A 15,581-nucleotide genomic window follows, 5' to 3' on the forward strand; every position below is an offset into this window, starting at 1 on the left:
ATGTACTAAAGATTCTCACAGACTATTTTCCTTTTACACTGTTCAACAGCTTCCTCTGTTAAACTACTGCAGCGTCCACAGAAAAGTCAGATTTTAAACAAACCTTTTAGATTTCTGAACATCAACCATTTTCTTCAGAATGATACAGCGCAGTAACTTCAGTTTATGTCACAGATATGGTTCTAAATACCACCACACTGGAAACGGTCACTTGCTCAAAATCCACCCACAGTAAGTTACTCGTGCATTCAGGGAAAGAACTATTCTGGTGATGATTTGTGGTGATTAGCTAAACTCAGTTATGCCAGTGAGCGCAGGAAAGGACAGGTCTTTTTCGGGAGGTGAGAGTCACAACTTGCTTGTCACTTTAAAAGAAAAAAAAATCAGTCGCGGATTTCTGCAAGTCTAGGGAAACAGGCTGGCAATCAGAAGCCACTGGAAAGATACAGTTAACTCCTGCGTTCCACCACTTTTTCTTCCGGGGCCGCCATTTTTAAAAGAGGGCTGAGCAGCTCTGAGCCGCACGTGGCTCTTTAAGCAGCCACTTGCAACTCTTGCTGGTCCACCTGTGGCTCCCTGCCTGCCAATGAAAGAGCAGGACTCAAATTTAAATTGGCTCATTAAACAAATTAAATTGAGCCCTGGTCTTTCAGCACGGCAGGCTAGGGAGCTGCCCTGCAGTGGTGTATGTAGGGGAGCTGGAGGGCTGGGGGGAACTGCATGGAAGAAAGCATGGCAGCTGGTGAAAGGAGCAGGAGCACATGGAGCTGCTTTTGAAAGGTAAATAAATCCTGGGGCTGGGGAGGGGTGTTAAAGCCTGGCCATGGAGGCGCGGGGGGTTAAGGCTGCAGCGGGTTTGGGCCGTGGGGGGTGAGGCAGGGGTTAAATCCTGGCCACAAGGACAGGGGGTCAGGCTGCAGTGGGCTGAGGCTGTGCTGTGGGCAGGGGGTTAAGGCTGTGCCAGGTTATGACCTCGGGGGACAGGGCATTAAAGCTGCAATGGGCTGAAACTGTGGGGGAGGAGGTGGAGGGGTTATGGTTGGTGGCAGTTTGGGGCCTCAGAGGGGGCAGGGGGGTTAAATCCTGGTTGTAGGGCATGCAGGGGTTTAAAGGCTGAGGCAGGTTGGGGCTTTGGGGGGTGGAGGAGGTTAAAGTTTGGCCTCGGGGAGAGGGTGGTAAGTTAAGGCTTTGGCAGGCTGTGGGGAAGTGGGGGGCTAAAGCTGGCTGCAGGGAAGGAGTAGGGAGTTAAGGCTGTGGCAGGCTGGGGCCTCCCTCAGGGGTTGGGGGGAGTTAATGTCTGGCAGCGGGTTGGGGGGTTAAGGTTGAGGCGGGTTGGAGCTGTGGGGGGTTAAGACTGCGGTGGGTTGGGGTGGGGGGTTTTAAGCATGGTAGCAAGTTGGAGCCGTGGGGGAGGGGCGGGTTTAAGTGGGACGGGACAGAGTTTGGGCACCTTTTTTCCTAGAAAAAAGCACTGGTTAGCACAGAATATGGCTAGGTCACCAATATTCCAATAACGAGGATGTTCTGTAAGATGCCACAAAATGCTTTACCAACAGGAGATTACAGAATTGATGTACGTAAGAACTAACAAACAAAAGCATACTAATAAAAAACATAGCACTCTGCATATTACTCAATTTCCCTTTAAGTTACTCCTTGAGTGGTTCCGGAACAGCTGCTAAGACTGCTGTCCCAGAAATTACAGGAGTGAGTGTGCGTGCGCGTGGGATCAATTAATTTTAAGTCCTCACCGGATGGGAGCACTGGTAAAAAGTCACTCATGAGCAATGCAGAAAACTGCGCAAAAGAGATTCATATTTAATATTGTTTAATTATAGATTGAGAAAGTAACAAACCAGTTCAATCCAATCTTCCATAAGGACAGTTGGTGTTTGTCTCTTACAAAAAGCTATCCTGAGTCACTGTATAAATCTGTGTTATCTCTGGCATAGGCCAAACCAGAGAAAAGCAGCTCACCCCATCTGTCAAGCCAGACTGCTCTTTACCGCTAGGGCACTATCCAGAATTCCCTCTCATGAGCATTTCCTGTTTACCCTTCTGAGCAGGAACGGAATTCCAAGAGAATGCCGGAGAAACTTGCTGTCCTGTGACTTAATGACTGCCTCCCCCTCCAGTATCACTCCATAAACATGCATAAGCGCACTGATTTATAGCCTTTGTCACAGCCGTTCATAGCTGCTTTTGATGCACTTCTATATATCCAGCCCACATTATCCAAAAAGCCACAGCATTAAGGATCAAATTCCTAATAATGGGGAGTTTGAAGAGAACACAGACTCTTGAGTTTACTGGAGTGCCTCTTCCCCCCAATTCTGGAGATTCCAGCTGTCCACAGAACAGCCTTGTCAGTAACATGCATGGCTTTGCAGTTTTAGCTAGCCAGTGTCAAGTAAACAAAACAAAAAAGTGGTGACAGAAAGGAGCAGTCCCTGTTACGAGGGAGAAGGTGGGTAAGGCCTACAAAACCACCTGGAATCTTCACTACTCGGGGAGTGAAGGATAAACTGTCCCACACTTAAAAAGAATGGATTTATTATACAGTACTTTGCATGACATGACCAGTAGAACTGCAGAAATGCAGTATTGCAAATGAGCAATATGTTAAAGGTTATCTGCAAAACTAAAAACACAAAACCACATTGTGCTCTAAATGTCCCCAAATATAAAAGGGAGTGAGGGATTTCTCAGACTAGCAATAATGTAAAACTTGAAGAAGAGACCATATCTAAAACACTGTCTGCTTTTAGCTGGCTCATTCAGCTGGTACTTCCAAGACTGCTTGCTTTCTGTTGTAACTTCAAAGGCCAGCTTAAAAGCGCAGTTTAGCAGAGTGAAGCAAATGGAAGCCCTGTATGGCTAAATGGTCAAATACAGCACTGGCTTCAACAGAGTTATGCTCGCTTACTTCAAGGTAATCTTTTGAGTCCCAGTAAATCATCTTTTACCTCCCCTAAAATTTAATACCACATTACTGACAGTTATATAGGTGCAGTTTATTCTACAATGGAAACATAAAACAAGGACTTAAGTGAACATATCTGCACTTTTAAAATCCATATAATTGAAAGTTAGTTTCTCCTTTACTTATTTGCAAAGATTTGCAACACATGGCAACTTCACAGCCACCAAACAGTGCAGTGAGTGTTGCAAGACCAATGAAGAATCCTGACCTGAACCCTTTCCACGTGACAACTGATTTTAGATCCAGACCAAAATCGCAATCACTGTTTGTCTTTCATAGGGATCAAAACTGCACAGAAGTGATTATTACTGCCCCGATGAGCTGACCAACTGGATCACAAGAACTACATTGCAATACCCTGTGTAATGGGAAGTCAAAATAATTTTTACCTGCACTTTAGCCTGTCCTAAATTATCAAAGGATATAAAAGTTAGAATTAACCTGCTCGTGGTTTTGAGGTTTTTTTAAACTTTATTTTTCCATTTCACACAATCAAATTATAAAAATGCTATTAGATGATTCACATACCTGCTGCTGCTCCCATCATCGACAAACGGATTCCACTGGGAAGCGAAGTCCGTGCCTCCTGCCACAACCTGAAGATGCAGAAATTCCACGTCAACAAGTTTTAGCTGTTTAATTGAAAAAAAAAAAAAAGTCTCTAAATATATCTCCCTACCATCCTGGGGGACTGGGGAAGTAGAGAGCTGCAGAAAATTACCACCGAAAACAGAGGAATTTCACTTCCACATCCACGCGTTTTTACAGGCTGATTATTGAAATAATAACCCAACCTTCCTTAGATTTGAGCTTGAAAACCACACTCGAAAATGGTGATGAGCCCAAGTTCAAGTGATGACAAGTGACTTTACATTAAAGTTCTCTGGTACAAACTTGATAAGAAGGAAGTTTTTCTCTGTGGGTACCGATACTATCCTGCTTGGGGACCAGAATCACAGAAGGAGGTCATGGTGTGACTCCATGAACTACAGCTCTCTGAGGATTGTTATCCTGCACCCTCAACAGCCAGCATCCCACTGCACTCTTGCTGAACATGTGCTTACAGCCTCATCAACTCCTTTTCACCAATGACTGATGGAGGAGCTCTTGCTAAAGGCTACCTGTGCCACACCTGTTAATGCAACCTTAGACTTGTCAAAAAGTTAACAATTTCCTCAAGAATCAAATCAACCTGCCTCCAAGTCTGGTGTTTTTAAAAAACCAGTTGTGAGCTGTGGCCTCTTTATGTGATCAGCTGGGGTCACTTGTTCCCCCACTAACTTCCCCTCCATGGATGCAGTTAACATTAGGAGTGAGAGATTTTTTTTCTTCTGTGACAAGGCCAGAAGGAGACCAAGCAGGGAAATGGTACAAATTTTTACATGAAAAAGCCCACTTGGCCAACAAGAATATGGCTTTAAACCGCCGGGTCCTGCTTTTCATAATGCTGAGAAGTCCCGTGGCACCTTATAGACTAAACACATTTTTTTGGAACATAAGCTTTCATTTGCAAATACCCGCTTCATCAGAAACAGGTCTTTGCCCACGTATGCTAAATGTTCCCAAAAAAAAAAAAATCTGTTAGTCTATAAAGTACCACAGGACTTCTCAATGTTTTTACGGATACAGATTAACACGGCTACCTCTCTGATACTTTTCATAATGCTGAGCACCTATGTTTCCAACTGAAGTCAATGGGAGCCATCGGAACTCAGCAGTTCTGAAGAATCAGGCCCACCGTTTCCACAGCTACACTCCAATCCAGACCAAATGTGTGTTGGCTGGTGGAATTCAGTTGATTTGAAGTAAACAAATAACTGCAGAGAGTTTAAAAAAAAACAAAAAAACAGCAAAACGACTATGCTCTGAATAAAAAGAAAGGGTAGAAAAAGTATTGTGTGGGAGGGCGATCTGGAGGAATTAAATTCAGAATTCTAAGCATAAGAATGGCCACAATGAGTCAGACCAAAGGTCCATCTAGCCCCGTATCCTGTCTTCCGAGAGTGGCCAATGCAAGATGCCCATGAGGGAATGAACAGAACAGGTAATCATCAAGTAAGCTGTCCCCTGTCACCCAAGCTTCTGACAAACAGAGGCTTGTGACACTATTCCAGCCCATCCTGGCCAACAGCCACAAATGGACCTACCCTCATAAATTTATCTAACTCTTTGTGGAAGGCTGCTAAAGTCCTGATCTTCACATCATCTTCTGGCAAGGAGTTCCACAGGACAATGCTGCACTGTGTGAAGAAACACCACCTCTTTGTTTCAAACTTGCTTCCTATTAATTTCGTTTGATGACCCCTATTTCTTATGTTATGGGAACAAGTAAATACCTTTTCCTTATTTATATTCTCTGTCAGTCATGACTTCATAGACCTCTATCACACCCCCCTAACTTAGCCTTCTCTTTTCTAACTTGAAAAGTCCCAGTCTCTTTCATCTCACGTCACATGGCAGCTGTTCCAAACCCCTAATAATGTCTGTTGCCTTTTGTTGAACTTTTTCCAATGCCTACATATCTTTTCTGAGATGAGTTGACCACATCTGCATGAACTATTCAAGATGTAGGTGTATCATGGACTAATATAGAGGCAATAAGATATTCTCTTATTTTGTATCCCTTTTTAAATAATTTCTAATATTCCGTTTGCTTTTCTTGACTGCTGCTGCACACTGAGTGGATGTTATTCAAGAACTATCCACAATAACTCCAAGATCTCTCTCTTGATCTCATTCCTCTCCACATTCCTACATTAATTGGTGCATTTCAATTTTCTCATGAAGCCCTCCACATGAACCACAGAGAGCAATTCACTTTCTTCAGAATGTGGGGACTGTCTGACAGCAGATAGTTGTCTTCTTGTGACTCTTTTTATACCATGAATACATATTACTTAGAGTTAAAGCAAACAATGAGGACCTTGTGATTATAGTCAACGATGGAAAACCAAGTCCTACCATTTCATCCCGAGCTTCTGTTTCTTTCCGTAGGGGAGGCTCAAACTGCAGCTTGTCAACTGCAAAACATCACATTTTCAACTTGTAACATTCTACTGACACCCTCGTATGGCCAGTCTTCTACAGGAAGCAGCATGCTTTACCATATAAAAAGCCAAGCACAACTGCAGCATTACATAACCCTTCATTTTAACTTACTTATAAAAGTCTAAACTCTTTGAACTATGAACATTTGTTTTTAGGCAAGTCTTCAATATCTGACTGCTTACACTTGCAATGTACTTGTTATGACACAAACCACAAAAAAGGAAACCGAGGGAAAATAGCAATAAGAATTAAAGTAGCATGTATGATAATCAGCTTGCACGGGCACTTCAAGCACAGAGGAAGCCAGATCCTGCTTCAAAGGGTTCCAAAATTCCAGTAAGGTTTCCCCCACCCCATCTGAAAGTGACTGAATACCAGTCAGCACTGCACGATGGAATGTAAGGATTTGCACTCCAAGTTTAACATACACCGCAGTCAGTACAGCAGATGTGACCATGACAAGGTGAGCACCCTCCCATGGTTATGGTGAGGTGTAGCTAACCCTCAGTGTGAAAACCAGCTAGAAATCAAGAGTGGAACCAAACCGTCACCCACTTTTTGATATTTCCCTCCATAGCCATGACGTGTGTGCAAAAAAAATGCTCTCCACGTTATAATCAGCTTGGTCTTTCTGTTTAATCCTTCTATTAAATTATTATTTTTTATGATGCCAGCAAGCATTGAGGGTTTGGCACACCACCACAGCAGAGAGAAACGAGGGTGATTACAGATGAAACCATACTGCATTTTCACAGAAACATTTCTATTCAGCAATGACATGAAATGAAGTAAGAAACAAAAAAAAAAAAAAAGGAAGTTTTTTGTTTGTGTTTTGTTTTTCTTTAAGTGCACCAACAGTAAGAGAAGCTCCCTAATGTTTCCTATAAAGGAATGATATGGGTACCTTCCATGAGGACAAATAAACCAGTACCACAAAATGGGAAAAAGCACAGTAGGAACTTACAATTGATCTCTGAGGCTGTTCTTTCCGTTCTAGCATTCCTGTTTGTTGAGCGAATGGTGTGACGAACAACAGAGTGGGGCTGTAAGAGTTAGAAGCAGAAACATTTGAATTCAGTTCTTTCACTTAAGCTCTCGTGCCGTAATTAACGGGGGAAAGAGAACTACTGCAAGAGCACACCTACTCTGTCTGTGTCTTAGCCATGACACTTGCTTGCACACAAGCTCCATGGACTTGCCAGCAAGCTTGACCTCAACTCTGTGGCAAGGCCTCATGGTTTTTACAGCACTGCTATACAGCAGACAAGAATAATTTTTCAACCCCTCTCAGGTTAGATTCTGAGGTCACAGAGCGAAAACAGGAAGATTATTAAATATGAGCTTTTCAAAACAGGAAAATACAAATATGTCCTCACCTCAAAATCATCATCATCAGCCTCGCTGTAATGTGTGTGGTTGTCAGGATTATTTACTTTGTCCAACAGCTCAACTGCTAAAGATCTTGAGAGACCGGGCTGTCCTACAAACGTATGCTAAAAATCACATAAAGAAATAGCATGTTACCGTAGGCTTAATATGAAGCATATATTTGACCCTATGCGTCTGGGCTCCAAAGGCTCAGCCTTCTTGTTTTGCAAAACTTTACTGTAACACTGTCAACCTTCAGACAATCTGATTAATGTCTCTGAGCAAGGGAGCCTCTAAAGCATAAATTAGTTTTAGCCTGATTGTATTATGTGTCAGTTGCAATTAGAAATTAAGACCCTAGCTGGGCACACATTTGTGCAGCTGCTTAACTTTATGCATGTAAGCAGCTCCATGGAATTCAATGGGACTCTTTAGGTGAGCAGAATTAAGCATTTGAGTGTTTTGTGACTCCAGGCCTAAATTTACATTATGGGATGGCTAGTAAGTAATCTATAAAGAAAACTGGGGACCAGCTACAAAATACCAGTCCTTGGACAATTAAAACTGCAACAGAGACAGGTATCTTTATACATCTTGCCACCAAATAAAACTTATACATATTCTAGGAGATTAACTTCTCTTTTGCAGCATTTGTGCCAATGAGCCCACTTGTATGACAAGAGTGTGACAAATGCAGCCTCCTGTTTAGTACCTGAATGACTTCTTTAGTCTGTGAAACACAGATTCAAGTTCTGACTTTTCTTTTCAGACACTTACAGTGAGGAGTCTTTCTGCGGTTGGTCTCTTCTTTGGATTTTTTGTTAGTGCTATTTTGACAAAATTATGGAATGTAGATGACCTTTATATTGAGACAAAAAATTGAATACTTAAAATCAAGGTGAGTTTTTTTCTGAAAAGGAAAAATAACAGTCACTTTCAATGTAACTGTTACATAAAAGGGAAAACATCTGAGAGCCAGAATCCTGCTCAAATATCCCAAGGCATTTCAGCTATATACCATTCTGCTGCTGAGTTAACTAGCAGGAGATTAATACTACTGCCCCTTTGGAAAAAGCAGTCAAAATACTGGGCTATAACTGTAGCCTTATGGCACTACATAACAGAAACAGTAATAATTGCACTCTAGTGTATTAAGTACACAGCAAACCCACATTATCTGGCACTCCCCATTACCTCATGTCACTCAGAGGAAAGTAAAATGTGCAACGGTGCAAAATCAGGAGATAACATCAACCTCTTGTTTCAGATGCATGGCTGCAATTTTCAAAGCAGTTCAGACGATTTAAATACCCCTCTTTCTTTTAAATGAACGCAAGATGTGAGGCTAAATTCCTTTGAAAGTCTCATTCCACAATTTCTACTTGTCTTTCTTTCACATGTGTTTATTTTACTATTTCTTTCAAGGGACATGCTAACCTGAATCTGATGACTTTCAGGACATGTGGCAAAACTTATCCTCCAAGCATTCGAAACCAAAGGGAATTGTACCAGTGGAAGCAGGGTAGGGGTGGGGGAGAGGAGAGTGAAGAACTGCCTCTTGGATGTGGGTTGTACTGAACTGTACTACTGCACATAGGGTTTTTTCTGTGATGTGCTTTTTTAATTTCAGCAAGAATGCCTAAAGTATATGGATGGGTCCCTTAGCTTGTGCACAAGTCTCAGGGGTAGGGGTATAGAGTGCAATGATTAGTGCAAAGAACAATTCACGCTCTTTCCAGCTCTTGAGGAAGTGGATTTGCCCCATGAAAGCGCATCACCTAATAAATCATTTTGTTAGTCTCTAAAGTGCTACATGACTGCTTGTTTGTTTTGTGAAGATACAGACTAACATGGCTACCTCTCTGTAACTATTCACAGAAGGATGGTCTTCCAGGTGATAAACAGATTTAAGCCTGCATCAATCCTGGCAGAATCCCTCTCACCAAGATTTAAGGAGAAAAGGACAGGTACTTGGTTACCAAAAGCATTCTAAATACTTAAATCGGATTAACTGCTTAGCTACAGTTTATTTTGATCAGATGCCCGGGGCAAACTAATTACCAAATGTGGTTTCTAGAAGACTTTTTGTCCCCCGGTTGGGGCTCAGATGGAGCTTTTGTTTCCCTCTGAGCCAGCAGAGGAGGAGTGATTAGCATTAGCTGGGTCTGTCCTACACAAATCAGTTTCCTGTCATTGCAGAAATACATGCACTGCTAGACTTTAAGTCTTTCAGTTGTATTTGTTTCTAGGTTCCTGTAACATCAAATCAATTACACAGACACAAAAAAACCATCTATCTTGCTTGCTGGTATATACTGCAGATTTCTCAACTTATATCTCTTCATCCTCTGGGGGATCATCTTTCAGATCACTGCATGAAAATTCATGCAGCACACTTTTATCAATGGTTTTCGTCTTCCACAGAAAACTAGGCACTTCACGTCCCATTTTTAGAGAGAGATTGTTCTAAAGCTTGATTTACCAAGTGTGAATTATATTCCAATAAAAACTTCAGAAAATCTTCATTATTTGCTCCAACGCTGGTCACTGCACAAGCAATTTAAAAATTTATGCCTTAGACTAAATTTAGTCCTGAACCCACACAGAGATTCACAGTTCAGACTCCCCTTGATTCAATGGGTACCAAATAAACAGAGAGTCCATCTGTATGGTTCTTATTTCAGGATAAGTCTTTTGATACAATTAAGTATTTTGTTTAGCAGTAAGAACTGGATTCGAAGGGACAACTCATATCTATATACGTCTCAAAGGTGTACATGTTTGCAGGTTCAGGGCATATGCATATGAGTTGAAGAAACGGAGAAAAATTTTGACTTACCATTTTGCTTTTTCCTTAAGCTTTGGAGGTTGAAAGTTACTTTTAGACATTAAAAACAAAGCCCTAAGATAAAGAAAACATAATATTACACAATGTCAAAATAATTAATTTTATTCTTATATTTCTGAGATTGCTTAAAATACTGTCCACTACAGCAGTGTTATTTCACTATTAGAAGTAACATGCACTGATGAAAACCGAAATGAGAACTATGCATAACTGTTTTTTAAATCTGTTTATTTTCATGCACAACTCTGCTAATTCTAGGACTACTCTAGGGTGGGGGTACTAAAACACTTACAAAACATTAAGTCCTTAAGAATCGGAAACTAAATTTTACAACGGTATGGTGCATTAAACCAGAAATTATGGGCTTGATGTAGGAATCCCTGGGAGAGGTTCTAAGGCCTGGGTTATGCTGGACAGACTAGATAATTGTAATGGTCCCTTATGGGCTATGATTTAGGACAATGCTTGAAATCAGCAATTCTCATGGCTCAGCAGACCTCATTGGATGAAGGTCAAACATAGGCGGCTGAAGTTCTCCAAGTTCAATTGCTGTGATGCCAACTGCCCAGATATCACAGAGCTGGTTGTAACCACCATTCTTTTCCACTGCTGCAACTTCTGGGGCCATCCTTGAAATGTAAAATCATCATTGGATTACACAGGATATACCATCACTTCCATAGCACCTCAGAGCATCTTAAGGCTCTTTACAGGACGACAGTGGAATTCATTCCAGACAAAGCGCTCACACAAAGAATGTAAATGGGGCCTGGGGTGACCTCTGCACTGGGATGAATTCCTTCCATTAAAAGAACAAAAGACACACAAGAGCAAGTGTCCTGGCCAAGGTCATGAATTGTGTAGCAGAGCCAGGAAGAGAACACAAGTCTTGTGATACCCAGTCAAATCCTCTAACCCCAAGACAATCTCTCTCCCCTTTGTTTTCTCTAACAGGAAGCAAAATACAACATACAATGTTTTAAAAAATTTGTAATTTAAGTGTATTTTCTGTGTTTGGTCCACACTATGGCTATTGCACAGAAATCACTGTATTAAGGCAGTGCCTTGATTCAATGCAATTACATTTGCATTTTTGTAAATCAAGATTTACATGGTTAAGAATATCTGGCACTTCAAAGCCTCAATAGGCAAAGATTGTTTTTGAAACAAAAATAGCCCAATGTGCTTCTCTTCACTATAGCATGTGCTGCATGGTTGAAACCCAGATGTCTAGACTCAGGTTATGCCTGGAGGATTTTACTTGCAATATTTGGATATATGCATTAACTTGTAACAGATGCCTACACATACATGTGTCACCAATTGTGACCTTAGACAGCACTCTCAAAAACATGTTCTCTTTGTTCTTCAAAAGTTTTTTTCTTCATCTTTAAGGTACAAATATTAAATCTTACACTGGTGAGAAATCGCATAGAACCCACCCCCCACCACGTGCACAAATAACATTCAGCTGTATAACAGATTGGTAGAGGTGTTGGCCATGCTATTAGCATCACATGGCTGATATTACAAAGCAACAAAATGACAATAATTTATAAAACTCTCATATGTCTGTAATTAAACATATTTGCATTTTAGAAGCTTTAGTATATTTTATAAATACTGACTTCACTGCATGTAATCATTCTATAAGTCAAAAGCAATTTATTACCAATAAGGGGTACCAATAAAAGATTTTCTCTTCGCAATGGTGGCTGTTATTTTTGCTGCTACACCAAAGTCAGCTGTAAAACAAAATTACATCATCATTACATTTTCTAGAAATTGAATGTTAAATAAAAAAGCAATCGCACTCTGGAAAGCTATTATACACCAACACCACACACATTGCTAGGTAATAATATTAAGATAAGTGTTTATACTGTTCATCATTCACATAAAGAGTAGCAGAAATTTCTAGTTGGTATTTTTTAAAAGTAAATTAGAAGTTGGATTTCTCCAAACTGCCTTAAAACTGACCATGTTTCTCTGTTTACTTCCACCCACCTTATCATAGCATAACTGGGATCAGGGAATGAAGTATATTATGTATTCTAATAAATATTTACTGATGAGAAGAGAAGACTGGTATCGTAAGTGATGACACAGTGCTATGTCAATGAGGAAGTAAGGGAAGATCTTTTGTTCTTATTGTGAAGACAAGACAAGAGACAGCAGACATTCTGAAGAAGATAACATCTATATTGAAAGTCTGTTACCGGAGATAATCATCCTGTGTATATAAAGCCAGAATTCATGCTACTATCCTTTTATTCTACTAAGGACCTCCTTAGTTAAACAGAAAGCAACTGGATCAGAAAGCATCATAGATCTCAGCAGGTTCTCAAGAGGAACCTCAGGCACTATCACTCTGACTTGTAGCAAACATGTTTGTGTCCAGATGACTCCCACTGGGCAAACGCCACACAAATCAGTGAGGATTCAAGTGGCTGCTGGCTCAGTCACTACTCCAACAGAGGGACAGAAGTGAGGAGACAGGTTATTTACACTCTGTCTATGCAATGCTGAGCTTCACCGAACTGTGTACACAGCCTCCCCACCCTATTTGCTACCTGCTCCCCAAGAGTTGCATGACTAAGCAGATGCATGCTACAGTTGGGTTACACAGAGGCAAAAATCATGAAGAACAGTAAAACAATGTCATATACATTGATGCAGAAAAGCTGCTGTATTGCATCCTGTTTCTTTCTGAATGAGACTATATATTTGCTTTATTTGCCTCCAGTTCAGCGAAACACAAGAGAAAGGAGTAGTCATTTCATGTACTCCATTGACAGTTCTTGCCAGAGCGAGCTGTTACGTAGCTCCAATGTAAATGTAAAAACTATTTCACTGAAACAAAGGATCTGAATCGACTGGTTCAATTAAAAAACCCTCTTTCATTTTCTAGTTTGTGAATAAATGGAACTCAAATAACTTACCTAACTTTATGTCTCCATGGTCTGTTAGCAAAATATTTGCACCCTAAAACAGGACATGCAAAAATTAATATGCTAAAATAATTATTTTCTGCGTTAAAAAGTACTAAATTAGTCCATACAGTTTTACGTGACCCTACCTTAATATCTCTATGCATTTTGCCCTTCATGTGCAAATAAGCAAGACCCTATAAGAAAAAAAAACCAAAAACTAACAAGTTGCCATATGTTAACATACTACAGATTTGATTTGTAAAAGTTTAAATTCATTTTGTAAATTTTGTTCAAAGTTAACACAGACTGAGAAAGGAGTCCGTGGCTTCTGTTCCTCATCTCTCCCGATTCTAACACCAATACACATGTAGACTTTTGAAAGAACAAGTTATATGCTTAGCCTTTTGTCAGATATACTTTTAGCTTCAAAACACACCTTTGGCATAAACTTTATGACCAAAGCCAATAAAGTTTATTTACTTCTAAAGTCTGGAAAGATTTCAGCCAAAGAGTGCAAACCCCAGTGCCTAAGTCCACAGTTCAGATCATAAACAAAAGTGAACTTGTTTTCAGAGCTGCTTAGCACTGGAATTGATCACGGAAAGTCAAAACAAGTTCTGCCAAACCAGCTCCTATTGCTAGCAAAATATTAGCTAAGAGATTAGAAACAGAAATGCAATATCACAACAGTTCATTGGCCCATCTACTGTACAATCCGCCTCTCGCAGTGACCAGGTCACCAATGCTTCCTCGGAAAGTGACCATGTCTTCTGTGTCTCCCTTACACAATTATAGAAATATGGATGCATAGAGCATGGGTGGTAGAGTTCCTTCCTGATACAAACATGTCATGATCAGCTTACGCAGTGAAGTTTATGCATTTCACTATCTATAATGGGTTACCTTACATTTCTGTTTAAAATAAAATGAACGAGAAGTGTAGCTGGCCAGACATAGAATTCTTCCCTCTACAAAATATTAAAATTCACTGCCTTATTGCTCGACAACTCACCATCTCTCACTAGGGACTAGCTGTCTACTTCAATGAGATTTAGAAATTTGCCCTAAACAATGGCTGCACTGAACCACTATGTCAATTACAGTGTATGAGGACAGCCAGGTCAAGCTGAAGCCCCAAATCTCCAAAGATGTACACGTGAATAGGTGCATCGAAATCATTTATGAGATTAAAGTTACACATCAGCAGGACTGAGGCTTAAGGTTGATCCTGCTATACAGAAAGACTCCTACAGCTATTTAAATCCCTTTGCAGCATCAGGGTATATGGGAACTGATATACGAAATGCTGCTTTAAAATTAATAAATTGTTTGTTGTGTCACATTGTTACAACCAACTAACATATACTAATTTGTTAACCCTAGTGAGCAGGTCTCATTGAAGCTGTACTCCCAGTCTTTACAGATGTGAGTGACAGTACAACATTGTCTTCTGAAACAGATCACCCTAGACATCTTCCCCATGTACATCAAAAAGAGACTTCGCTGTGCATCTACAAAAGTACGGTACCTGTAAAGTTTCTCTGCATACGTATGCAATTTGTAACTCTGACAACGGTCCTGTTACTGAAAAGGGAAAGAGAAAGAAAAGTCTGTGGACTGGAGTAGACACCGCACATACACCATTTTAAAAAAGTCAGTAGAACAGAGTAGTATCCAACCTGCAAAAATTTCAAGGGACATCTTCAACTTAAGATTTAGTTTGTTTCAAAAAATGAGTGGAAACCCATTGCAGGTGCTACTCTGGGTACATGTACACTACCCTCAAGTCTTGTTGACAAAACTTTTGTCAACACCCACAAGTTTACAAAGCGAAAATTGCCAGAAGGTGTTCACACACTGCTCCGTCTGTCAACAGATCACGTCCACACTGGGGGCTCCATCACTGACAGCGTGAGCAACGCATCGTGGGCAGGTATCCCCCAGTGCAGTGTTGTAGCAAGGCAGAGCTGATCCCTGCACATCTTGGGATTCCCTCCGAGTTCTCCCACAGCCGCCTCAGCTGCTGGGAGCGGCATCGTGAGTAGCTCTGCGAGCTGTCTGCGCTGAGGAATGTCAGCAGCCTGATCTCCTCCCTGCCTGCCTAATCCATGTTCCTCTTGGAGGGCAGAACAGGAGCACCCCAATGATTTGCTCTTCTTTGTTTCCCAAAGAGAGCAGCACACTCAGCTGCCAAAGTACGTCCATATTTACAAGGGGTTTGATGTGCCGTGATCAATCTTCCAGAGACTGATTTTGTCGCAAGTGGGAAGATGCAGCAAAATCAACATATCTAGGCTCAGCCATCAACCCTGGCACGCCACGCAATAGCATGGAGTTAGAGACATCGGCATGAGCCCAAAGAGCCCCAGTCTACACTAGAGAACAAAGTCAATCCTGATAC

At 41.0% G+C, this 15,581-nt stretch overlaps 1 protein-coding gene across 1 annotated transcript in view; it reads right to left on the reverse strand.

The window, feature by feature from the left end:
- The window catches only part of MAP4K5 (mitogen-activated protein kinase kinase kinase kinase 5), an 87,258-nt gene that overhangs the window by 21,108 nt on the left and 50,569 nt on the right, over positions 1-15,581 (reverse strand). The window contains exons 6-16 of the mRNA XM_074996186.1: positions 14,709-14,764; positions 13,327-13,374; positions 13,190-13,232; positions 11,920-11,992; positions 10,745-10,876; positions 10,239-10,301; positions 8,177-8,258; positions 7,408-7,524; positions 6,996-7,074; positions 5,945-6,003; positions 3,512-3,579 (exon numbers count right to left, since the gene is read on the reverse strand). Of these exons, the coding sequence (XP_074852287.1) occupies positions 3,512-3,579; positions 5,945-6,003; positions 6,996-7,074; positions 7,408-7,524; positions 8,177-8,258; positions 10,239-10,301; positions 10,745-10,876; positions 11,920-11,992; positions 13,190-13,232; positions 13,327-13,374; positions 14,709-14,764 (820 nt within the window). The remainder of the gene's footprint in view (positions 1-3,511; positions 3,580-5,944; positions 6,004-6,995; positions 7,075-7,407; positions 7,525-8,176; positions 8,259-10,238; positions 10,302-10,744; positions 10,877-11,919; positions 11,993-13,189; positions 13,233-13,326; positions 13,375-14,708; positions 14,765-15,581) is intronic.

Source organism: Carettochelys insculpta, chromosome 6 (assembly GCF_033958435.1).
Source record: "Carettochelys insculpta isolate YL-2023 chromosome 6, ASM3395843v1, whole genome shotgun sequence".
Taxonomy (NCBI): Eukaryota; Metazoa; Chordata; order Testudines; family Carettochelyidae; genus Carettochelys; species Carettochelys insculpta.